Source organism: Diceros bicornis, unplaced genomic scaffold (assembly GCF_020826845.1).
Source record: "Diceros bicornis minor isolate mBicDic1 unplaced genomic scaffold, mDicBic1.mat.cur scaffold_73_ctg1, whole genome shotgun sequence".
Lineage (NCBI taxonomy): Eukaryota > Metazoa > Chordata > Mammalia > Perissodactyla > Rhinocerotidae > Diceros > Diceros bicornis.
This window is the reverse complement of record NW_026691615.1, coordinates 1,839,200-1,865,296: the sequence shown is the minus strand read 5'-3', so window position 1 is coordinate 1,865,296 and position 26,097 is coordinate 1,839,200. Positions and strand designations below refer to the sequence as shown.

Below are 26,097 nucleotides of genomic sequence, written 5' to 3'. Positions count from 1 at the left end.
TCATGAAAGAGATCAACCTGCCTGCCAGCATCAGCACCATCTTTCCCTAGCAATGTGCTCTAGCAACAAAGGACTTTCACTTTCCTGTTGCATTGGCAGCTGGACTTCAGCTCTTGGTTACGCCATCTCTCCCAAGTGCCTCCTTGTATAAAAAGGTACACCTTGATTAAATTTGGACTTCATTCCTTTCATCTCCCCTTGCCTGGAACAATAGTGTGATTAATCTATCATTGCTTAGGAGTACGTTATTTCATTGTTGGCTTATGAAGAGACACTATTCTGTATGCTATTGGCCTGTGAAACTATTATAAATCCCACATGAACCTGGGTTAAATCAACTACTGGCAAAGACAGGCTCAGTCTCTGAGCATAATTTTGTACCCCAAAACAAAACAAAGATTTCATTATTTCTAGAAGCATATGCTTCCTCATAGTACAGTTTTTCAGTGTGGTGCAAGACATGTTTACTAACAGACCCCAAAGTCTTTAGTTCAAATAGGAAACCAAAAGAAGGTAAAATTTTATGTTTAGCATTAATGTTTCGGTATATTACCTTATTGAGAAATTATCTGGATGTTCCAGGAATAGCCATCATTTAACTTAATGTAGTAGAACTTTAAGGTTTCAAGTTTCCAAAAAGATTTTGGAAACTATTTGAAAGTAGACGTATTTTATAAAACATAATCATTGTTGGAAAGTTTACTCATAAACTTTTATCTCACTTGCATTTCTTTAATTCACTTGTTCTTAACAATTATGTTTAGATTACCCATGAAAATTTCATGAGACATTAGATGAAGTTAGCCATCATCTTAAGTTATTTGTCTTGCTGAAAAATTTTGTAACACATATATATTAGGCAAGCATCACACACCCTGTAAGCCACCCAGGGTCTTATGAAAGTCTGTGTGTGTGTGAGAAGGGAGATGGCATGTTCTGTGTGTGTGTTTTTCTTACTGAACCAGGTTCACTTTGCCCACCACATGGTATGCCAGTCACCAAGACAACGAGTTTGCAGCAGAGAAACAGTTTATTCAAAAGGCAGCCAAGTGGGGAGATGGGAGAACAAGTCTCAAATCCACCTCCCCAAAAATAGAGACTAGGGATATTTATGGGACAGAGGGTCAGGGTCGTCTGAAGTGTGGGGATAGATGATTGGAAGTAAGGAGAAGTGAGGTAATTGATGATCTGCACAAGCTGTCAAGCTTCATGGCTCTTTATACAATGCTTGTTTACAAAATGGCGGGCGTTAACACAATCTGAGGGTAGAGTTTTCATGCAGGCCTAGTTGATGAATCGGTGATCTTAACCAGCCTGAACAGGACAAGGAGTCAGCTCTCAGTTCCTGAAAAACAACTTAAGCACCCATTACCATGACGACCCAAGCATCAGAGATGTTATCTATAGGGTGGGCTTTAGTAATGTGTTATCTAACTGCTTTTGCAAACAGACAACTGTTAACTGAGTATAGTTGAAGAAAGTTGGCCCCTGGTTTCACTTTCGGCCTGTATCTGAGCCTGTGAGTCCAGGTGGCACCTCATTCTAAAGAAAGCCCAGGCATGTCTGGGCCTGTCTCTTGAGCAATGAGGCACAATCTATCTGAGTCTATTTGCAAAATGATAATGAAGACTCTGAGGTATAGAGTTAATTCAAAGGGAGGGAAGAACCATGCAATGGTAATATCATCTTGGGGTGGGGGGAGAGAAGAGAAGGATCCGCCCCAGGTCTACCAGCATGTATTTTTGCCTTCATTGGGTCTCGTGTGACCCCCATGGGGAACAGAGAGAATGTGAGGAAGAATTGATGAATTGCTTTCACTAAGACTGAATGATCCTACAGCCCTCTGCTAGACCACAATACTGGGGGAGGTCCCACTGTCTGATAGCTTTGAGCCCCACAGGTTTTAATTCCTCCAGGGCTGTGCCTCTGAATACTGATGTACTTACTGAGGAGGCGACGCTGCCCATAGGTGCATCTTAATACGGGACAATCCCCCGGAATCTGAGAAATGCAGAATGAGGGGGCTCTATGGGCCCTTGTAGCATACTGAGGGATGTGGTCTCCCCCACTGGGGAAATTTGAGCTATTTTTGTTCAAATAGTTTCATTTGGGTCCTAAGGCTGGTAAGGTCTTGCAGAAACTCAGTTTACATAACCATACCAACTCTCGCGTATTGGTTTGATATAATGACAAATCCACTTGTTTATGACTTTAGTGAAGTTGTTTGAATCTCCTTGTTTATGACAAGACAGAAGTCATTGTTCTGATATAAGAACAAAGTAAGTGGTGTCGGGATGACGGCACTTCATCTGTTGTCATAGAGGAGAACTCAGTAGCCCAGCTGACGTCGAACACCGCTGGGTGCTTGTCACTATGAATAAGGAAAGAAGAAATTATGGCAAGGGGAAATTTAGACTATAAATAACCAGAGTTTGTGAAGAATATCTGAGAGTTTCAATCTGGGCAGGCGACTCTTTGCTGACCTAAATAAATTCTCTGAAGTCCTTGGGGTGTTAGCTCCTACCGTGCGAAGGGAGACCCTTTTATCAGTAGTGGAGAAACCACGCTTTCGCCCCATGAAGGGGATCAGTCTGCCCGCCGATGTCGGCACAGTCTCTCCCTAGCTATGTGCTATAGCAACAGGGGATTTCTCACTTTCATTTTGCACTGGCAACTGGACTTCAGCCCTCATTTGGTTAAGCCGTCTCTTCCGAGTGCCTCCTCCTATAAAAAGGTACATCTCAGTTAAATTTGACTTTATTCCTTTCATCTCTCCTTGCCTGGAACAATAGTGTGATTAATCTGTCATTGCTTAGCAGTATGTTATTTCTTTATTCGCTTATTAAGAGGCATTATCCCGTATGCTAGTGGCTTTTGAAACTGTTATAAATCCCACAGTGAACCTGTGTTGCATCAACTACTGGCAAAGACGCTCTCAGTCTCTGAGCACAATTTTGCTCCCCGAAATGAAACACCAGTGTAATCTTTGAGCCAGCGTTCAGTACATTTTAAAGACGTACTGTTTTTTCTTCCTCAGCTTAGCATACTTTCTGGCTTTTATCATCATCTGCCAAAAAGAGCACGCACAGAACATTAAAATCATGAGACACAGACTCAGAGAACTTGGGTTCAAAACTTAGCACTGTCAGTTACTAGCTGGTGACCATGGACAAGTTTTTAAACCTCTCTGAGCCTGTTTCCTCGTCTGTAAAATGGGGAAAATAATGGTGCCAGAATCACTGGGTTGTTGTAAGGGGTGGGGCATGGACTGTGGAGCCAGACTGCCTGAGTTTGAATCCCAGCTCTCCCCCTTCCTGGCTGTGTGACTTCCGGCAAGTTACCTAACCTCTCTGTGCCACAGTTTCTCTGCAAAATGGCAGTGACCATACAAGTACACACCCCGTAGGATTGTCGTGAGGATTAAAGAGGGTAATGTACATAAAATGTCAAACACTAGCATAATGCTGCATGTCTTGCTATTATTATCACAAGGCATGTAAAGTTTTTACCTAGTTGTACTTAAATAAATGTTTGAACTTGACTGATGGCTGGGCTGAAAGGTCAGGGTCTGAGAAAGGGAACTGGGAACAGGAGGGAAATGGTGTCGGTTCAGGAGACAGGATGGGTGGGGGAAATAGTTTATAGGACAACTTTCAGAAACCAAGTTTCATGAGAACTTCAGGCTGGAGACTTGAAAGTTGTCCATTTCCCTCAAGGGACCTGAGTTCCATCTCTCTCCTGCTCTGCCCGTTGTCTCGCCAGTGCTCTGTTCCTCTTCCACGGACTTTTCGGCTTTAGTACTGTTCCTTCCTTCCTTCCCTCTTTTATTTTTGTAACAGCTTCATTGAGATATAACTCACATACCACATCACAAAACCCACCCATTTAAAGTGTACAATTCAATGCCTTTTAGTGCATTCACAGAGTTATGCATCCATTACCGTAATGAATTTTAGAACATGTTCATCATCCCAAAAAGAAACCCTGTACCCGTCAGCAGTTACTCCCCAATTCCTCCTCCCTCAGCCCTAGAGAACCACTTGTGATGGTTACTTTTATGTGTTAAGTTGACTGGGTCACAAGGTGCCCAGGTATTTGGTCAAACATTATTGTGTGTGTCTCTGTGAGGGTGTTTCTGGATGAGATTGACATTCAAATAGGTAAACTGAGTAAAGAAGATTTCCCTCCTTAATGTGGGTGGGCCTCATCCAATCAGTTGAAGGTTTGAGTAGAACAAAAGGGCTGAGTGAGAGAGAACTCTTGCCTAACTGGTTTCAAGATGGGATGTTCTATTTTTTTCCCCCTACCTTCATACTCAACTGAAACATTGGCTCTTCCTAATGGCTCGAGCTTGTGGGCCTTCAGACTGAATTACACCTTCAGCTCTCCTGGGTCTCCAGCTTGCCAACCGCAGATCTTGGGACTTGTCTGGCTCCATAATTGCTTAAGCGAATTCCTTATAACAATTTTTTTTCCTACATTTTTGTGCGTCCTACTGATTCTGTTTCTCTGGAGAACGCTAATACAACCACTAGTCTACTGTCTGTCTCTAGGGATCTGTGTATTATGGACATTTCATATAAATGGAATCATATAAGATGTAACTTTATGTGTCTGACTTCTTTCACTTAGCATCATATTTTCAAGTTTCGTTAATGTTGTAACACTTATCATACTTCATTTCTTTAGCTGCCAAATAATATTCCATCATATCCAGGTACCACATTTTGTTTATCTATTCATTCATTGATGGAAATTTAGGTTGTTTCAATTTTTGGCTATTAGCGATAATGTTGCAATGAACATTTGTGTACAAGTTTTCGTGTGGGCATATGTTTCCATTTCTCTTGGGTACATACCTAGGAGTGGAATTGCTGGGTCATGTGGTAACTCTGTGTTTAACTTTTGAGGAACAGCGGGACTGTTTTCCACAGAGGCTACGCCATTTTAGAATCCCACTGGCAATGTATGAGGGTTCCTGTGTTAGTCAGGGTTCTCCAGAGAAACAGAACCAATAGGAGATACATATTTATAGAGAGATTTTATGATGAATTGGCTCATGTGAGTATATCCCATGATCTGCCAACGGCAAGCTGGAGACTGAGAAAAGCTGTTGGTGTAATTCTGGTCCAAGTTTGAAGGCAGGAACCAGGGGAGTTGATGATGTAAATTCCAGTCCAAGGGGAGAAGACTGATGCACCAGCTCAAGTAGACAGGCAGGAAGGCAGGTACCCTCTCTTCCTCTGCTTCTGTTCTATTCAGACCCTCAATGGGTTGGATGATGCCCATCCCTCCTGGGGAGGATGATGCTCTCTTCTGAGTCTACAGATTCAAATGCTATTCTCTTCCAGAAACACCCTCCCAGACATACCCAGAAATAATGACTAACCAGACATCTGGGCATCGTGTGACCCAGTCACGTTGACACAAAATTAACCATCACAGTTCCAATTTCTCTCCATCCTTGCCAGAATTTTTTATGGTTTTTTTTTTTGAGGAAGATTAGCCCTGAGCTAACATCTGTTGCCAATCCTCCTCTTTTTTTGCTGAGGAAGATTGGCCCTGGGCTAGCATCTGTGCCCATCTTCCTCTACTTTGTATGTGGGTAGCTGCCACAGCATGGCCTGACAAGTGGTGTGTTGGTCCGCGCCCGGGATCCAAAACTGCCAACCCCAGGCCACTGAAGCGGAACATGCCAACTTAACTGCCAAACCACCGGGCTGGCCCCTCACCTGTCTTTTTGATTATAGCCATCCTAGGGGACATGCAGTGGTCTTTCATTGTGGTCTTGATTTGCATTTTCATGATAACTAATGAGGTTGAGTCTTCCTTCCTTCTTTTCTTTTATCAACATTTATCCTTTCTTCCCTGTCATTACGCTCATTCCCCTGTCAAACCATAGACACTCTAATGCCTGAAGTAAAACAGGCCAGCCTGGTCTTGATGGAGAGAAAGTCAGCAAATATCTCCACGTATAGTTGTTTAATTGTAAACAGCGCGGTGAAAGAAAGTACCAGGAGTCAAAAGGGTGCAGAGGGAGAGAGTTTTATCTAGTCCTGGGGTGAGAAGAATTATGTAGAAGGTTCCTAGAGTTTCCTTTGAAAACTGCAAATTCAATCAGGTCTCTCCTCCCTCTAACATCTTCAATGGCTCCCACTTGCCTGGGCAATAAATCCTCAGTTCTTAGCCTGGCAGTCGAGGCTCTGCATAACCTGGTCCTAGCCTCATTTTCTACTTCAGAACACACTGGTGAGCACCCTCTGCTTCTGCTATCGCGGGGCTTGTGAGCCTGACAGCGGCCCTTTGCTTTCAAGTGGAGTGACACAAATCATTTCTGGAAATAGGCGATGATCATTGTGTTTGTGAACACCTCTTGATGGATCCTGATATATAATCTTTGGTATGATTGTTGAGAAATGTGAAATTCCCTGGGCATCGATACAGGCAGAACTCAGGTGCTCTGCATGATCAAGTCAGCGGGGTTTTGAGAGAAGGGAGTGAGGTCTCTGAAGAGAGAGGTGAGAGGGGGAGAGATGGAGAGGCTAGTGAGAAAATGGAGCCCCAAGCACTACAGCAAAGAAGAGGGCACCTATGAGTTCCCTGGGGTTGCTGTAACAAATGACCACCAACTTTGTGCCTTAAAACAACACGAGTTTATGATCTTATAGTTCTGAAGGTCAGAGTCTGAAATGAGTCATGCTGGGTTAAAATCAAGGTGTCAGCAGGGCTGTGTTCCTTCTGGAGACTCCAGAGTGAGAATCCATTCCCTTGCCTTTTCCAGCTTTGAGAGGCCACCTGCATTCCTTGGCTCATGGCCCCTTCCTCCATCTTCAAAGCCGGCAGTGTAGCATCTTCCAATCTCTCTCTGACTATGACCTCTACTTCTGCCATTACATCTCCTTCTCTGACCCCCCACCCCCCTCATATAAGAACTTGCGATGACATTGGCCCCACCTGGGTAATCCAGGATCGTCTCCCCATCTCAAGACCTTAAATTTAACTACACTGGCAAAGTTTCTCTTGCCATGTAAGGTAACATATTTGTAGTTTCTGAGGATGACCTTTGGGTTACCCCCAGCTCAAATGCCACCTCTGTTTTCTCTTCTTGTTTCCATGTCTTTGAAGGAACTCAGAGCAGAGTATAAGAAAGAGCTGCTTACACAGTCCGTTGAAATGCCCTGTGGTAAGTGGTTTGTTCTGTACGCACAGAAGGTCAGCCTGAGAGGTCAGGAGACACCACGAAGAAGCAAAGTGAATAGGATGGTTTTGTGGCAGATGACTTTGACATCTGCCAGACGTGGCTTCAAATCCTGACTCTACCAAAGCTATGTGGTCTTGGGGAAATTGCTTAACCTCTCTGAATCTCGGTGGATTATGTTGAACCATACAAACTTGTCAATACGTGATCACTTTACCATTTCATATAGCTCAACCTAAAACTGCCATTGGCAAAACTGCAATTTTCAATTTGCCTTCTTAACGTGGCTCATCCTAGAATGTGTCAATTTTTGGTTTGCAAAACTGCAATTTTCAACTTGCTATGTCACATAGCCCAACCTAAAACCCATCTCAGGTTTGCTGTCACGTTTGTATAAGACAAGGTTTGTAAAGTGGCCAACTGTTGTGTGTTAATTGTACCCACACCCCCAGCCCCCAATTCACATGTTGGAATCCTAACCCCCAGGACCTCAGAATGTGGAAATACGGTCGTTGCAGAGGTGATTTGTTAAGATGAGGTCATACTGGACTAAGGTGGATTCCTAATCCAGTATGACAGCTTCCTTATAAAAAAGGGGAAATTTGGAGACAGACATAGACGAGAATGCTAGGTGAAGATGAAGGCAGAGATCAGGATGATGCTTCCACAAGCCAAGGAACACCAAAGATGGCCAGCAGACCACTAGAAGCATAGAACAGACTCTCCTTCACAGCCCTCAAAAGAACCAACCTTACTGACACCTTGATCTCAGACATCTGGCCTCCAGGACCGTGAGACCATACATTTCTGTTTTTTAAGTCATCCAGTTTGTGGTTCTTTGTTATGGCACCTCTAGCTACCTAATACACCAGCACATTGAAAACTCTCTATAAAAAATAGCCATTGTCTTAGTAGATGGATCTGCCGAGATTTAAAAAAAAAAAACTTTTAGTAAAATACACATAATACAAAATTTGCCGTCTTAATCATTTTTAAGTGTACAGTTCAGTGGCTTTAAGTACATTCACATCGTCGTGCAACCATCCCCACCATCCATCTCCAGCACTTTCTCATCTTCTAAAACTGAAACTCTGTCCTCCTTAAACACTAACTCCCCCTCCCCCTCCCCCAACCTCTGGCACCCAGCATTCTATTTTCTGTTTCTATGAATTTGATTACTCTAGGGAGCTCCTAGAAATGGAATCATACAGTATTTGGCTTTTTGTGACTTGTGTATTTTTCGTAGCACAACGTCCTCAAGGAATAATATTCCATTGTGTGGGTGGACTACGTTTTGTTTACTCATTCACCTGTTGATGGACACTTGGGTTGCTTCCACCTCTTGGCTGTTGTGAGTAATGCTGCTATGAATATGAGTGCACAAATATCTCCTTGAGTGTCTACTTTCAATTCTTTTGGGTGTCTACCCAGAACTGGAATAGCTGGATCGTGTGGTAGTTCTATTTTTAAATTTTTGAGGAACTGCCATACTGTTTTCCGCAGTGTCTGAACCATTTTAAATTCCCACCAACAGTGCACAAGCGTTCCCTTTCCTCCACATCCTTGTCAACACTTGTTATTTTCTGTTCTTTTTTTTTTTTTAAAGTAGCCATCCCAATGGGTGTGAGGTGGTATCTCACTGTGGCTCTGCTGAGATTTTAAAAGAAAGACATAATTGCTTTACACCTTAAAAAAAAATTTCCAAAAGGAAAACATGCGCAGTGGAATAAATTCCAACAATGCGGAAAAATATAAAATAAAACAAACAATGAAGAAGCCAGACTTGGTATTATCCCTTCCTCAGCCTACCTTTTGGGAGGGGCCACTGCTGACCAATTGGCATTATATCCTTCCAGATCTTTTCCTGTTGGACCTGAGTTTTAAAGGAGGCCAACTCAGCTAAGTGAGGGTGGGAAGGAGGTTCCAAGGTCTGAGAAAGCACAAACAAAAGTCTGGGGTTGCCAATCAGTGAGAGCTCTTAAGATCTTTTATTATTACCAGCAAACAAAATCATCATCAGCCCCTTTCCTTATACATCTCCTGTTCGTGAGTTTTTCTTCTCCACAAACATCTCATGGTAATATGGTGTTACAGGTTGAATTATGTCCCCCAAGAAAAGATGCATTGAAGTCCTAACCTCAAGTACTTGCGCATGTGACCTTATTTTGAAATAAGGTCTTTGCAGATTTAGTCAAGTTAAGATGAGATCATTTGAGTGGGCCTTAATTCAATATGATGTCTTCATAAGAGAGAGATTTGGACACAGACACAGACATACAGGGAGAAGGCCATGTGAAGACAGAGGCAGAGATTGGAATGATGCTGCTGCAAGCCAAGGAATGCGTGGGGCTACCAGAAGCTGGAAGAGGCAGGGAAGGATCCTCTTCTAGAGGTCTGGAGGGACTGTGGCTCTGCCAACACTTGGATGTTGAATTTCTGGTCTCCAGAACTGTGAGAGAATACATTTATATTGTTAGAAGCATTTTTTGTTTGTGGCACTTTGTTATGGCAGCCTAGGAAATGAATACACACAGAGATCCAAATCCCTTGAATGGTCTAGACATTCATGGAAGCATGGACAATGAGACAATGGTCTAAGGCAAAACGTCTTGTGTGCCCTTCACCCACCCTCAACAATTATCAACACTTGTGCCCATGTCTTAGCAACCTTCGGACTCATGCAGTCTTTTCTCTTTAAATATCCATAATAACAGAAGAAATGTGGTGTAAATATACTGTATGTCTAAAAAAACCATAGCCTTTCCATAAACCCCCTCCATTATGACTTGCCTTGTTTCATGTGGTTGGGGAAATTTTTGGTGTTTCCCCCATATTCTAGACCTGAGAGGCAGGCTGCCCTATGAAGCAGTTTTAAGTATGGGCCCTAAGCGAGTCGACTCTGTGATAAATCGGCTTGGACAAACAGACTACTTTCTCCCCTCCCAGGAGAGGCAAGGTCATCATCAAAATGAGCTCTCATTTAAGATGAACAGCACCAGTAGAATAAAGGGAGGACATGGGATAAAGATAAAAGTCAATGTGAGAATTATAAACTTGAATGCAACAGACAACTGGTGTTAAATACAAACGTAAAACTATTAGAAATGAAGAAGAACATGATCAAAATTCAGATATGGTGGGAGATGATGATAAACTTCTCTCAGACTTGGGAAGATCTAACAGATAAAAGTTGAGTTAGAACACAGAGGCCTTAAGTAATATAATCAAGAAGTTTAAATCTCTTCAACAGCAAATGTAAACTTTTTCATATGTCCGTGGAATATTTACAACATAGTGATATTCATAAAAAGAATCTTAATTAATTAAAAGAATAAAGATTTTATGGCCAAAGGTCCCTGATCATAATCCGATGAAATTGTAATAAATAATAGAGAGCTGGCCAACAATGGAACTGCTAGGAAATAAAGAAATGTTGCTGGATAATCCTCGGATTGAAAAGAACAATCTAAAAAAAAAAAATTACAAACCCTCCAGAATATAATGGAAAGGAGACTATTATATACCAAAACCCATGGAATACATCAAAAGCTGTTCTCAGTGCATAATTGTAGCCTTAAATGCCTTCAATGGTGAAGAACACAGATAAAAAATAAAATAATTTAGTATTATTAAAGAGACAGAACAACAAAATTAACCAGGAGAAGCATAGAAGATGAGTTAATAAATATAACAATATTAATGAAATATAAAGCAAAAACATTAGAAAGACTAAGTAAAACCGAACTCGTTACTTTTGAAAAGACAAAGAAAATAGCCAAACCCTTGGAGATCCTGTTTAAGGAAAAGAGAGTGAACAAAAGTAGTTAAAATTAGGAGTGAGAAAGGAGATAACCACAGACCATAGAAATTAAAAGAATCATATGACTATGGCAATGTTTTTGAAAACACAGAGGCAATGAATCACTTCCTGGCCCCACCTCGCCCCTCAAGAAATTAGCAAAGTTGACCTTAAGAGAAAATTTGAATAGACAAGATCATTATATGATATTGAAAAAGGCACAAAAGAGATAGGCAATCAGCCCAACTCGTTTATAATCCCAGTATAACTGTACTAATTCAAGCCTGATAATTCTGCAAAAGAAATCTGGATGTAAAAATTCTTAATAAAATATTGGCACATAGAATCCAGCGAGATATTGAATGTGTACCATCTTATGGCCAAGGAAGTTTTATTTCACAAATACAAAAGTGTTTCAACACCAGGAAATCTGTCAATATTGTTTTTACTCTAATAAATTAAGAGAAGAGAAGCAGTACCACTATATCAACAGATGCTGATAGCAATCATTCCTCCCCCACTCCAGTTTTATCGAGCTATAATTGACATATAACACTGTGTTAGTTTTGGGTGTATAATATGATGATTTGATACATGTGCATGTTGTGAAATGATTACCACAAGTTTGGTTAACATCTGTCACCTCACATAGTTACAAATTTTTTTTTCTTATGATGAGAACTTTTAAGATTTACTCTCTTAGCAACTTTCAAATATATAGTACAATATTATTAACTTTAGTCACCATGCCGTACATTACATCCCCAGAACTTATTTATCTAACACCTGGTAGTTTGTTCTTTTTGCCCACTTTCACCAATTTTGCCCACCCCCCCGACCTCCCGGTTCTGGCAACCACCAATCTGTTTTCCATATCTATGAGGTTGGTTTTTTTAGATTTCGAATATAAGTGAGATCATACAGCATTTGTCTTTCTCTGACTTACTTCGTTTAGCTTAATGCCCTCAAGGTCCATCCATGTTGTCACAAATGGTAAGACTTCCTTGTTTTTTATGGCTGAATAATATTCCATTGTAGGTATACACCACATCATCTTTATCCATTTCTCCATTGATAGACACTTAGGTTGTTTCCGTGTCTTGGCTATTGTGAATAATGCTGCAATGAACATGAGGGTGTAGATATCTTTTTGAGATAGTGATTTTGCTTCCTTTCTATATATACCCAAAAGTGGAATTGCTGGATCATACGGTAGTTATATTTTTAATTGTTTTGAGGAATTTTCATACTGTTTTCCATAGGGGCTTGACCAATTTACATTCCCACCAACAATGTACAAGGGTTCCCTTTTCTTAACATCCTCGTCATTGCTTGTTACTGCTTGCCTTTTTGATGATGGCCATTCTAATGGGTGTGAAGGGATATCTCATTGTGATTTTGATTTCTATTTCCTGATGTTTGGTGATGTTGAGCATCTTTTCATATGCCTGTTGTCCATCTGTATGTCTTCTTTGGAAAAATGTCTATTCAGTTCCTCTGCCCATTTTTAAATTGGATTGTTTGTTTTTTTGCTATTGAGTTGTATGAGTTCTTTTTTTTTTTTTGAGAAAGATTGGCCCTGAGCTAACATCTGTTGCCAATCTTCCTCTTTTTTCCTTTTTTATCCCCAAAGCCCCCAGTACATAGTTGTATATCCTAGTTGTAGGTCCTTCTAGTTCTTCTATGTGGGACGCCGCCTCAGCATGGCTTGGTGAGCGGTGAGTAGGTCTGTGCCCAGGATCTGAACCAGCAAACCCTGGGCTGCCAAAGTGGAATGCGTGAACTTAACTGCCATGCCACTGGGCCAGACCCTATGAGTTTTTTTATATATTTTGGATATTTACCTCTTATCATATATATGATTTGCAAATATTATCTATCTTTCAATATGTTGTATCTTCATTTTGTTGATGGTTTCTTTTGCTGTGCAGAAGCTTTTTAGTTTGATATAGTCTCACTTGTTTATCTTTGCTTTTCTTACCTTTGCTTTTGGTGTCAAATCCAAGAAAGTATTGCCAAGAGCAATGTCAAGAAGTTTACCCCTGATGTTTTCTTCTAGGAATTTTATTCTTACAGGTCTTATGTTCAAGTCTTTAATCTTTTTTTTTTTTTTTTTTGGTGAGGAAGATCAGCCCTGAGCTAACATCCATGCTAATCCTCCTCTTTTTGCTGAGGAAGACCGGCTCTGAGCTAACATCTATTGCCAATCCTCCTCCTTTTTTCCCCAAAGCCGCAGTAGATAGTTGTATGTCATAGTTGCACATCCTTCTAGTTGCTGTATGTGGGACGCGGCCTCAGCATGGCCGGAGAAGTGGTGCATCGGTGCGCGCCCAGGATCTGAACCCGGGCCGCCAGTAGCGGAGCGCACACTTAACCACTAAGCCACAAGGCAGCCCCCTTTAATCTATTTTGAGTTGGTTTTTGCATATGGTGTAAGATGGGAGTCTAGTTTCATTGTTTTGCATGTAACTGTCCAGTTTTCTCAACACCATTTATTGAAGAGACTATCCTTCTCCCATTGCATGTTCTTGGTTCCTTTGTGATAAATTGATTGACCATATATGCGAAGGTTCATTTCTGGTCTCTCTATTCTGTTCCATTGATGTAGGTATCTGTTTTTACGACAATACTATACTGTTTTGATTACTATAGCTTTGTAATATAGCTTGAAATCAGAAATTATGATGCCTGTAGCTTTGATCTTTCCTAAGATTGTTTTGGCTATTTGGAGTCTTTTGTGGTTCCATACAAATTTTAGGATTGTTTTTTCTATTTCTGTGAGAAATGCCATTGGAATTTTGATAGGGGTGCTTTGAATCTTTAGATTTGGGTAATATGGACATTTTAGCAATGTCAATTCTTCCAATCCACGAGCATGAGACACCCTTCCATTTGTTCGTGTCCTCTTCAATTTGTTTCATCCATGTTTTGTAGTTTTCAGTGTATAGATCTTTCACTTCTAGGTTAAATGTATTCCTAGGTATTTTATTATTTTCAATGCAATGATAAATGGGATTGTTTACTTCTCTCTCTGATAACTTGCTGTTAATTCATAGAAACACAACTGATTTTTGTATATTGATTTTATATCCTGCAACTTTACTGAATTTGTTTATTAGTTCTAACAATTTTTTTTTGGTTGGAGTCTTCAGGGTTTTCTATATATGATATTCTGTCATCTGCAGATAGAGATAGTTTTTCTTCTTCCTTTATGATTTGGATGTCTTTTATTTATTTTTCTTGCCTAATTGCTCTGGCTAAGACTTCCAGTACTATGTTGAAGAAAAGTGGCGAGAATGGACATTCTTGGCCTGTTCCTCATCTTACAGGAAAAGCTTTTGGCTCTTCACGTTGAGTGTGATATGAGCTGTTGGCTTGTCATGTATGGCTTTTATTCTGTTGAGGTATGTTCCCTCTATCCCACAGTTCGTTAAGAGTTTTTATCATGAATCGACGTTGAATTTTGTTAAATGCTTTTTCTGCGTCTATTGAGATGATCATGATTTTTATCCTTTATTCTGTTAATGTGGTGTATCACATTGATTATTTGCATATGTTGAACCATCCTTACATCCGTGGAATTAATCCCACTTGGTCATGGGATATGATCCTTTTAATGTATTGTCAAATTCAGTTTGCTAACATTTTCTTGAGAGTTTTTGCATCTATGTTCTTTAGGGATATTGGCCTGTAATTTTCTTTTCTTGTAGCGTCTTTGTCTGACTTTGGTATTGGGGTAATGCTGGCTTTGTAAAAGTGTTCCCCTCTCTTCTAGTTTTTGTAAGAGTTTGAGAAGGATTGGTATTAATTCTTATTTAAATATTTGGTAGAATTTTCTGGTGAAATCATCTGGTCATGGATTTTTGTTCGTTGGGAGGTTTTTGATTACTGATTCAATCTCTTTACCAGTAATCTATTCAGATTTTCTGTTTTTTTTTTTTTTTCATGATTCAATCTTGGTAGGTTGTATGTTTCTAGGAATGTATCCATTTCTTCTAGGTTGTCTAATTTGTTGGCTTATAAAAGTCCATAGTAGTCTCTTATGATTCTCTGTATTCTGTGGTGTCAGTTGTAATGTCTCCTCTTACATTTCTGATTTTATTTATTTGAGTCTTTTCTCTTTTTTTTCTGATGAGTCTAGCTAAAGGTTTGTGTATTTTGTGTATCTTTTCAAAAAACCAGCTCTTAGTTTTATTGATCTTTTCTACTGTCTTTTTAGTCTCCATTTCATTTATTTCTTCTCTTATCTTTGTTATTTCCTTCCCTCTACTAACTTTAGGCTTAGTTTGTTCTTCTTTTTCTAGTTCCTTGAGGTGTAAAGTTAGGTTGTTTATTTGAGATCTTTCTAGTGTATTTATTTATTTATTTTTAAATTTTATTTTGGTGAGAAGTTTAGCCCTGAGCTAACATCTGTTGCCAATCTTGCTCTTTTTGCTGAGGAAGACTGGCCCTGGGCTAACATCCATGCCCATCTTCCTTCATTTTATATGTTAGATGCCTGTCACAGCATGGCTTGATGAGTGGTGTGTAGGTCCATGCCTTGGATCTGAACCTGCAAACCCCGGGCCACTGAAGTGGAGCATGCAAACGTAACCACTACGCCACTGGGCCAGCCCCAAGATCTTTCTTGTTTATTAATGTACGTATTTATTGCTATAAACTTACCTCTTAGAACTGCCTTTGCTGCATTCTATAAGTTTTGTATGTTGTATTTCCATTTTCATTTGTCTCTCGATATTTTTTTATTTCTCTTTTGATTGCTTCTCTGACCCATTGGTTATTCAGTAGCATGTTGTTTAGTCGCCACATATTTATGAATTTTCCAGTTTTCTTCTTGCAATTTATCTCTAGTTTTATACCATTGTGTTTGGAAAAGATGGTGGATATGATTAAATCTTCTTAAATTTATTAAAACTTGTTTTGTGAGCTAACAAAACGAGTCTTTTGTAACCTGGAGAATGTTCTGTGTGTACTTGAAAGGAAAGTGTATTTCGCTGCTTTGGATGGAATGTTCTGTGTATATCTGTTAAGTCCATCTGATCTAATGTGTGGTTTAAGCCCAATGTTTTCTCATTGATTTTCTGTCTTGATTATCTATCCATTGATGAAAGTGAGGTATTAAAGTCCTCTACTATTATTGTATTGCTCTATTTCTCCCTTCAGGTGTGTTAAGATTTGCTTTATATATTTAGGTGTCTCTATGTTGGTTGCATAAATACTTATGAATGTTATATCCTCATGTTTGATTGACTCCTTTATCATTACGTAATACCCATCTCTGTCTCTTATTTGTCTTTGTTTTAAAGTCTACTCTGTCTGATATAAGTATAGCTACCCCTGCTTTCTTTTGGTTTCCGTTTGCTTGGAATATCTTTTTTTCTCCCTTCACCTTCAGTCTGTATGTGTCCTTAAAGCTGAAGAGAGTCTCTTGCAGGCAGCATATAGATGGGTTTTGTTTTTGTTATCTATTCAGCCACTGTTTTGGAGAATTTGATTAGAGAATTTGTCCATTTACATTTAAAGTAATTATTGACAGCTATAGATTTATTATTGCCATTTTGTTGTTTTCTGGCTATTTTGTAATTCCTTTGTTCTTCTTTTCTTGCTCTCTTCCTTTGTGATTTGATGATTTTCTGTAGGCTCCATAAGTATTTTTGAGTGGCTATATAAATGCATATTCCCTGGAAGGTAAGAATTATTATGGTTTCCTATTAGCATAAGGGAGATGAAGTCACTTACTCAAAAACATACAACCTTTTGAAAATACACTATTTCTCTTATTGCTATGCTCTCCTGGGCCCTCCTTTCTCAGGCTTTCTCTAATTTTGGCATCAACTTATGAGTCACTGCTAACACTCCTCTTCTCTGCGGTCAAAGGAACATGTCCTTACCACAAGCTAGAGAAATGGCAATTCGCAGTGCTAAAGGAGTCTGGGCCCAGTCTCCAAATTGTGATGGTGACAGGAGCAGGGAGGGGTTCAACGAACTAAGAGAGGCAAGAGAAGCAACGAAATGAAAGACAGAGGGAAAACAGGACATGTGCAAGAATAATATTAGCAGTCACATGGAGGGTGGATATCAAAATAGAATACGAAATAAACAAAACCAGAGAAGCAGAAAAAAAATTCAGATTTGTCAGTGCTGGGTCTGCCCCACTCTCTCCTTAGGGATCTGATATTGTTTTAAAGTGTGTTATGAGTAAGACGTAATCTCACCTGTGGGTACCCCCCCTACAGATGGTCCTCATCTGTAATCCATTTCCATGAGCAAATAAACTTTAGAAAACTTGTTCCTTCAAAACTCGAAGAAAAACCATGATGGTGGTGTGAATCATGAATAATCAAAGTAGGGATAAGGTCCTAGGATCACATCTCCCTTGGTTAGATGGTTGCCATGGTGATGAGAGGAGATTAGGGAAACGACTGACACCTTTCACTCCATTAAGTAGCTTAAGCTGATGACAATTTCCAAAGATCTTCCAATTACAAGTGAAACTGGGGGCCAACTTGCTTTAACTATACTCAGTTAGTTGTCTTTTTGCAAAAGTAGTTAGATAATGCATTAGTAAAGCCCACTCTATAGATAACATCTCTGATGCTTTGGTCACCATGGTAATGGGTGCTTAAGTTTTTCAGGAACTGAGAGTCAATTCCTTGCCCAGTTCAGGCCAGTTAAGACCACCGACTCATCAACTGGGCCTGTGTGGATGACCGATACGTGACCCTTTGATGCTGAAAACTCCACCCTCAGATCATGCTAACGCCACCATTTTGTGAACATGCATCCTATGAAAAGCTGTATGAAGCTTGACTATGCTTGTGCAGATCATCAATCACCTCACTTCTCCTCCCCTCCAATCATCTATTCCCACACGTCAGACCACTCTGCCCCTCTATTCCATACATATCCCTAATCCCCATTTTCGGAGAGGCAGATTTGAGACTCATTCTCCCATCTCCTTGCTTGGCTGCCTTGTGAATAAACCCTTTTTCTGCTGCAAACTCATTGTTTCAGTGATTGGCATAGTGTGTGGTAGGCAAAATGAACCTGGTTTGGTAATACAAGGTCTCCGCCACCTGCTGAGGAGAAGGAGATACCTAAGACCTTAGAGGACTTTGTGGATCAGGAAAGGGGTGGGCGTAAAATTCTAGTTGATAGAATTCATTCATTCAAAAATAGGTGCCAAGCAATTTCCTAGGCACAGAGGCTGCAGCTGTAAACAGCACAGACTCTAATTCCTGACCTCATGGGGTCTCCATTCTAGTGGGATATAGCAGGAAGGCAGACAATAAGCAATATAAACAAGTGGATTTATCTAATACATTCCAGGGTGATCAATATGATAGAGCCCTGTTAAAAGGTAAACTGAGGCATATTAAACATTTTGAGAGTTTATTCGAGCAAAAATTGATTTGAATCAGGCAGTGCCAAACTGGAAGCCATTAGGGGCGCTCCACCAACAGGAGCTTGGGGAGAGACTTTTACAGAGAATGGGTGGAAGAAGCAAAGTAAGGAAATTATTGATCGGCTATAGTTTAAAGCCTAGTTGGTTGTCTGTGATTGGTTGTCCTTAGCATTTTGATTTTGTAAACTTGCTTACATTTTGGTTTGCTTATGTATGCTGCCATGGCATTAGAGTAACATCAGTCTGATGGCCTTCTTGTTTAATGCATTGAACAGACCAAACAAACAGAGACAGGGGGTAGGGAATGCTGAGTTGGAGGTGCACTTTATTTAAAATGCAGTTTTAAGTAAAGCAGTCAGAAAGGACCAGTGACTATTGGAACAAAGGCGGAGGGAGGTGAGTGAGTGAATCATGTGGCCATCTGAGGAAACAATATTTCAGGCAGAGGGAACAGCCAGTGCAAAGGCCCTGAGGCTGGAGTGTGCCCAGCGTGTCTCAGGAACAGCAAGGACCATGTGGCTGGAACAAAATGATGGAAAATAAGGGAAAGACCACAAATAGACAGTAAATAAATAAATAATAAATAAAACTCCATTAATTAATACTTCAAAATTTTACCCACCACAATATTTACTATACAAATAATATAATATTATTATCCTTTATCTTCTGCCTTAATGAAATGGGTGATATCCTTACTTAAGTAAGCTATCCTTCAGTCTGCTCAACTGTCAAAAAGGTTAAATTGGTTCTGGTGCCAATTCCAACGTGTGGGTGGGGGTTCCTCACACCAACAGGCATAACTCAGGAAGAGCCAGATAGAAGAGATGCATAGAGCAAGTTATGGGGAAAGGACGCAGAGCTTCCCATGCCCTTTCTGAGCATGCCACTCTCCCCAAATCTCCACGTGTTCACCAACCCAGAAGCTCTCTGAACCCAGTCCTTTTGGGTTTTTCTGGAGGCTCCATTACATAGGCATGATTGGTTAATTCACTGGCCATTGACGATTGATTCAATCTCCAGCCGGTCTCCCCTCCCCGGAAGTCTGGGATGGGGCTGAAATTTCCAACCCTTTAATCACATGGTTGCTTCCCCTGGCAACCAGCCCCCCTTCTTAGGTGACCTAGGAGCTTTCCAAATGTCACCTCACTAACATAACAAGAGACATCTTTATTGCGTTCTTCACTTAGGAAATTCCAAGGGCTTTAGGAGCTCTGTGCCAGAAATAAGACGAAGATCACATATACATTTTTTAATATAAATCACAACATCATAGATATTGTATGCACCAAGAAATAAAAGATTCTATAAGAAAATGTAAACAAAGAGAAAAAATATCCTCTCCCAACAAATCTGGGCCAAGAGGTACAATGGTCAGGGGTGCACCCACTGAACCCCAAAAAAAGTCTCATCCGAATTTCGGGATGGCAGCCACGGTAGAGTGAGATTGGTGCAGAGAGTGTCCCCATGGGCCAAGGGCGTCAGACGCTGGGAGGTGACGGTGCAACTGCGGTAGAAGTTGAGACGCAGCAGGCTGATGCTGCGGGTGGTGGGGGAGCAGATGCCCACAGACAGGGTGGCCCTGTGGAGCGTGCTGGTCCATGTGGAGGAGGAGCAGTTGGTCAGAGTCACCTGGATGTGCAGCCTATAGATGCCAGTGCGCTGGATACACAGCTGCCCATTGTCCAGCTCTGGTCCATGCATGAAGGAGCGGCCCAGAGCCGGGCCGCCCTGCCAGTGCAGCCTAAAGTCCTGCCGTGGTCCTGGAGGCAGAGGGTTAGGGGGCAGAATGATGGAGGTTTAGGGAAACTGAGTGCTATGGACTGAATGTCCAAAATTCCTAGGTTGAGACCTAATCCCCAAGGTGATGGTTTTAGGAGGCGGGGTCTTTGGGAGGAGTTTAGGTCATGAGGGTGGAGCCCTGGTGAATGGGATTAGTGCCCTTATAACAGAGACCCCATAGCCATTGATGGATGAATGGATGAAGAAGATGTGGTATATATACACAATGGAATATTATTCAGCCATAAAAAAGAAGGCAATCCTGCCATTTGAGACAACATGGATGGACCTTGAGGGCACTAGGCTAAGTGAGGTAAGTCAGACAAAGAAAGACAATACAGTACGATCTCATTTATATGTGGAACCTAAAAAAACCCAAAAAAGTGAACTCATGATACAGAGAACAGATTGGTGGTTGCCAGAGGCGGGGGTGGGGGTGGGCATAATGGGTGAAGGTGGGCAGAAGGTACAAACTTCCAGTTATAAAATAAATAAGTCATGGGATGTAATGTACAGCACGGTGACTATAGTCAATAATCCTGTATTGCATATTTGAATGTTGCTAAGAGAGTAGATCTTAAAAGTTCTCATCACAAGAAAAAACAATTTTGATTGTATGTGGTGATGGGTGTTAACTGAACTTATTGTGGTGATCATTCCACAATATATACAAATAACCCATCATTATGGTGTACTTCTGGAATTAATATGATGTTCTACGTCAATTGTATCTCAAAAAAAAAAAAAAAAAAGAAAGAAAGAAAGAAAAAGAGAGAGAGACCCCAGAGAGCTCTCTTGCCCCCTCTGCCATGTGAGGACACAGTGTGAAGATGTTTTTTTATGAACCACGGGATGGGCCCTCACCGGACACCGAAACTGAAGGTACCTTGATCTTGGACTTCCCCAGTAGCCTCCAGAACCTTGAGAAATAAATATCTGTTGTTTATAAGCCACCCTAATTTGTGGTCTTCTGTTATCATCATCTGAACAGAAGGTGCCAGAGAAGAAAAAGAGGAACAGGGATTCCCTGTCTTACAAAATGGAATGACCACAGCACCCACACCTCTGGGGATGAGTGTGGGAGACGCAAAGAGGAAGAGAGGCTGGTAGGGACCACAGATTGGCTGGTTCCCTCACCTCCTTCACATCTATGCTTAAATGCCACCTTCTCGGAGACCCGATTCTGGCAAGCCCAATCCTCCTCCCTTGCTTAATTTTTCCCCAGAACGTACTATATGCATGTTTCACTCTACTTGACATGCTGCATATTTTACTGGTTCATTTATTTATTGTCTGATCCCCTCGGCAGAAGGCAGCTCTGAGGGGTGGGGAATTTTTGTCTGTTCTCGTCGCTAAGGTGGCTCCTGGAAGAGTGCCTGGCTCACGGTAGCTGCTCAACTAATGTTTGTGGAATGAAGGAATGTTGGTGATCACTATTGGCATTGTTTTTTGGCTCTCCCCGGGGGGAGAAGAGAACACAGGAAGGACCCAGAGAAAGAGTAAGGTAGAATACACCCACAAAAATACTGCCCTGTCTCTCTCTCTCCCCCGTCTCTTTTTCTTGTTCTATTTCTGTCTATTTATCTTTCTATCCCTTTCTCTATTTCTCTTTCTCAATTTCTTTCTTTCTCTTTCTCTCTCTCGATTTCTTTCCTTTTTTTCTCTCCTCCCCCCTCCCCCTTTCTCGCGCGCGCGCACACCCACGTGCACCCCGTGTTACCTGTATGATTCAGCTGGAGCTCAGCGACGTCCCACTGGAAGAAAACCAGAGAAAACGGAGCAGAAACATAAGCCTTGGGGTTCTGAGGGCCCCCTAGGTCAAGAACTGTCTTTTCTCTGCCCACCCTCCTATCCACCCCTCATTCCACCGAGCTGACATGATTTTTTTTTTTTTTTAAGATCTCTTAAAGAGGAAGTTGATTTGAACCAGCAGGGAGCATAAAGACCTTCAAAAGAACTTCTCATTTTCCTGGACAGATCGCGGGCGCCGTGCACACCTGCTTCTATTCACAGCAAAGCCCCCTGCGCTGCCCCAACAAGGGGGTCCCGGTGGTGGGTGTCCAGGGCTCCCAGATGAGTGCCTGCAGTTGGTCCCGTCTTTGGAGGCCCCGGAACCCTCCCTCCCAGCTTTGTGAAGCCCCCAGCAGCCTCTGAGTCAGCCTGCTGGGGGAACACCAAAGACGAGTCATTTTCTAGCCCACATCGGATGCACCTTCCCCCAGATACATCCTTTCACCCCGGGATCTCCACCCGGGAATTACCTCCTGGGCAGAACTGACTGTCCCAGACCCCCAGAGCAGCCTTGTTTCTGCCCTACCTCCCTGCTTCAGTCTCTTTATCTCTTGCTTTGTCCCTATCCAACCAGATCTTCCTTCCTGGCTGATTTTTATCCATCTCATTCTGATTTTGTCTTTTTCATTTTCTTAAATCGTGAGTCTATCAGTCAGTCTACCCTCTAGCTCACCATGCCTCTGCCTCGATCCAATTCTTTTCCCGGGTGCTCACCTCCCCTCCGCGCCCCCCGCAAAGCCAGGCCCCACCCGGAGGTCCCCACGCTCCACGAACAGGTGGCAGGTGTGCGTCTCTCTCTCATCCTCCCTTCTCGACTTACCCCAGGCGATTCGAGCTGATGCTGCTGTGAGAGGCGCTGGTTGCAGAGAAAGCAATATATCACCATGCCGATGAGAAACAGCAGGAAAGCAACCCGCAGGATGGACACCCAGGGCGGGCGGCGCAGGGTGCAGCCCGAGCCTTCCTCCGCCATCGTGGTCCTCGGCCGGCGCTGCATCTGCCGTGCGCTGGCGCGGCCAGGGGCGCACACAGGGCAGCCAGGAAGAGGGAAGGAAACTTCTGTCCTCCGCGGCAGCTTTGCCTGTCTCAACCTGCCAGGCCCCGCCTCACTCTGAGGATGTCGGCTGAAGGGAGGGGCTTGAGATATTACACTAGAGCGGGAAATTCCCTTCTGCCCGTCTCCAGCGACCAGAAAGGGTGGGCCAGGGAATTGCCCCACCCTGCCCTTTAATCTTCCCATTGGCCTCCCCACCTTTACTTTCCTGGTACTCATTCATTCATTCATTTATTCAATCATGCAACAAACCTTCATTGAGCATCTACTCTGGACCAGATGCAGAGCTGGGCACTAGGGGTATACAGCAAGCAGCCAGGGATGGAGGCGGGTTCCCCAAATATCCATGTGCTCCTTTCCATCTTCCCAGCCTCCCTGGCACAGTGCCAGGGACCACGTGACTGGGCTTCCCAATAGAAAGAGAGTAGAAGCAGACGAATGGTTACTTCCGTGGCCTGCTCTTATAAACATCCCACATCACTATTCAGTTCTCTCTTCCCCTGTGATCCACAAGGGAAGGCCACCTTGTTTTTGATGGCTGTAGTGGGTTGAATAGTGTCACCTCAAAATTCATGTCAGCCCAGAACTTCGGTATGTGACCTCATTTGGCAATAGGGTCTTTGCAGATGTAATTAGGCCAAGATGAAGTTATACTGGATTAGGATGGGCCCTAAATCCAGTGACTGGTGAACTTCTCAGAGAAGGAGAGGACACAGAGAACAGAGGAAAGACTGCCCTGTGAAGACAGAGGCAGACGTTGGAGAGATGCATCTACAGACATGTGTTGCTTAATCACGGGGATACATTCTGAGAAATGCATGGTTCGGCAATTTCGTCGTTGTGCGAACATCATAGAGCATACTTACACAGATCTAGGTGGTATAGCCTACTACACGCCTGGGCTCTATGGTCTAGCCTGTTGCTCCTAGGCTACAAAGATGAACAGCATGTTACTGTACTGAATACTGTAGGCAACTGTAACACAGTGGTAAGTATTTGTGTATCTAAACATAGAAAAGGTACAGTATATCTTTTACACTATGCCTTTTATGGTACAAGAGATAAAAAAATAATACACTTGTATAGGGCACTTGCCATGAATGGAGGCTGTAGGACAGGAAATTGCTCTGGGTGAGTCAGTGAGTGAGTAATGAGCGAATGTGAAGGCCTAAAATTTCACTGTACACCACTGTAGACTTTACAAACACTGCACACTTAGGCTCCACTGAATTTATAAAAAACATTTTTCTCTCTTCAATAATAAATTAACCTTAGCTTACTGTAACGTTTTTACTTTATAAACAAAAAATTTTTAAACTTTTTGACTCTCTTGTAATGACACTTAGCTTAAAACACAAACACATTGTGCAGCTGTACAAAAATATTTCTTTATTTGTATCCTCATTCTATAAGCTTTCTTCTATTTTTAAAATTTTTAATTTTTTTTTTACTTTTTAAACTTTTTTGTTAAAAGCAGGCATACACGTTAGCTTAGGACTACACAGGGTCAGGATCATCAATATCACCATCTTCTATCTCCACATCTTGTCCCACTGGAAGATCTTCCGGGGCACTAACATGCATGGAGCTGTCATCTCCTGTGATAACAATGCCTTCTTCTGCAATAGCTCCTGAAGGACCTACCTGAGGCTCTTCTTAAGGACACGTCACTCTTTTCAGAAATATATCCATGGTGGTTTGCTTGGTTTGTTTATTTTTTTTATCACAGGTTTTCTTGCAAGCAGATAATGCACCATGAATGCATTAATGAAAATCTTTATTAATGAAATATTATTAATGAAAATCTATTAATAGACATCTTTCAGTGTTGGAGTCCATGTTTTCAAACATTTTAAGGAGCTTGTTGAGGTCTGCAAGAGATTCTGATAAACCCTACACTGTGAATTCTCTTGGAAGTTCTTCTTTTTCTTCTCTGGCAGTCTCCTTCGCTCTTGCTTCCTCTTCAGCTGTGCATTCCTGTCCCATTCCAACAACTCTTCATTAGCCAGTTCCTCAGGAACCATCTCTAGGAGCTCCTCAGTGTCATCCTTATCCACACCATAAGGTTGAGGTTAAGAGTGTTTGCCATCTCAACAACAGCCTCATTGATTTTTCCAACCTCTTCATACTTGGCAAATCCTTTGAAGTCATGGACGAACCTCTTGAGTGTCTTTCTCCAGGTGCCAGTCCTACATTCCTTGGTGACATCACCCCAAGCCCAAGCAAAGTGCTTGATGCAGTCATAGATGTTGTAATCCTTCCAGAATTGCATCAGTGTCATCTCAGTGTCTTCCTTAGCTGCAGCGATAGCCTGGGCGAAGGTCCTCCTCAGGTCATAGGCCTTAAAAGCTGCTATAATTCCTTGATCCATTGGTTTGATCAAAGAGGTGGTGTTTGGTTTTTTTTTTTTTTAAAGATTTTTATTTATTTATTTATTTTCCCCAAAGCCCCAGTAGATAGTTGTATGTTATAGTTGCACATCCTTCTAGTTGCTGTATGTGGGACGCGGCCTCAGCATCGCCGGAGAAGCGGTGCGTCGGTGCATGCCCGGGATCCGAACCCGGGCCGCCAGCAGCGGAGCGCGCACACTTAACTGCTAAACCATGGAGCTGGCCCAAAGAGGTGGTGTTTGGAGGGAGAAACACTGCTTTGATATTGGGATGAAGATCACCAATAAAAGGAGGATGTCGAGGAGCATTATCAACAATAAGCCGAATCTTGAAAGGTATGTTATTCTCCAAACAGTACTTCTCCATTTCACTGGCATAGCAATTCAGGAGGGCATCCTGGAAGAGGACCTGGGTAATCCATGAGTTCTTAATACTCCTGCAGTACACTGGCAGTGTGTGCTTATTGATATACTTGAAGGTGACGTGGTTCTCACTGTGCCAGATCACAAATAGTTTCAATTTGTAGCCTGCAACGTTGCCCCCAAGCAAGACTGTTATCCTCTCCTTAAAAGCCTTGAAACCTGGCATTGACTGGGCCTCCTTATGGATGAAAGTCCTTTCAGGCATCCGTTTCCAGAATAGGGAGGTTTCACGTGTATTGAATATTTGCTCTGGCAA

The 26,097-nt window shown here is 41.9% G+C and overlaps 1 protein-coding gene across 1 annotated transcript; it reads right to left on the bottom strand.

Annotated features, from left to right (window-relative positions):
• Positions 1 to 18,707: 18,707 nt before the first annotated feature.
• On the bottom strand, positions 18,708 to 23,051 carry CD70 (CD70 molecule). The gene is made up of 3 exons (XM_058537986.1): positions 22,796 to 23,051; positions 21,905 to 21,938; positions 18,708 to 20,165 (listed from the first exon to the last, which is right to left on the bottom strand). The coding sequence occupies exons 1-3, from the start codon at positions 22,970 to 22,972 to the stop codon at positions 19,777 to 19,779; spliced, it is 600 nt and encodes a 199-aa protein (XP_058393969.1). The 5' UTR covers positions 22,973 to 23,051; the 3' UTR covers positions 18,708 to 19,776.
• Positions 23,052 to 26,097: the final 3,046 nt, after the last annotated feature.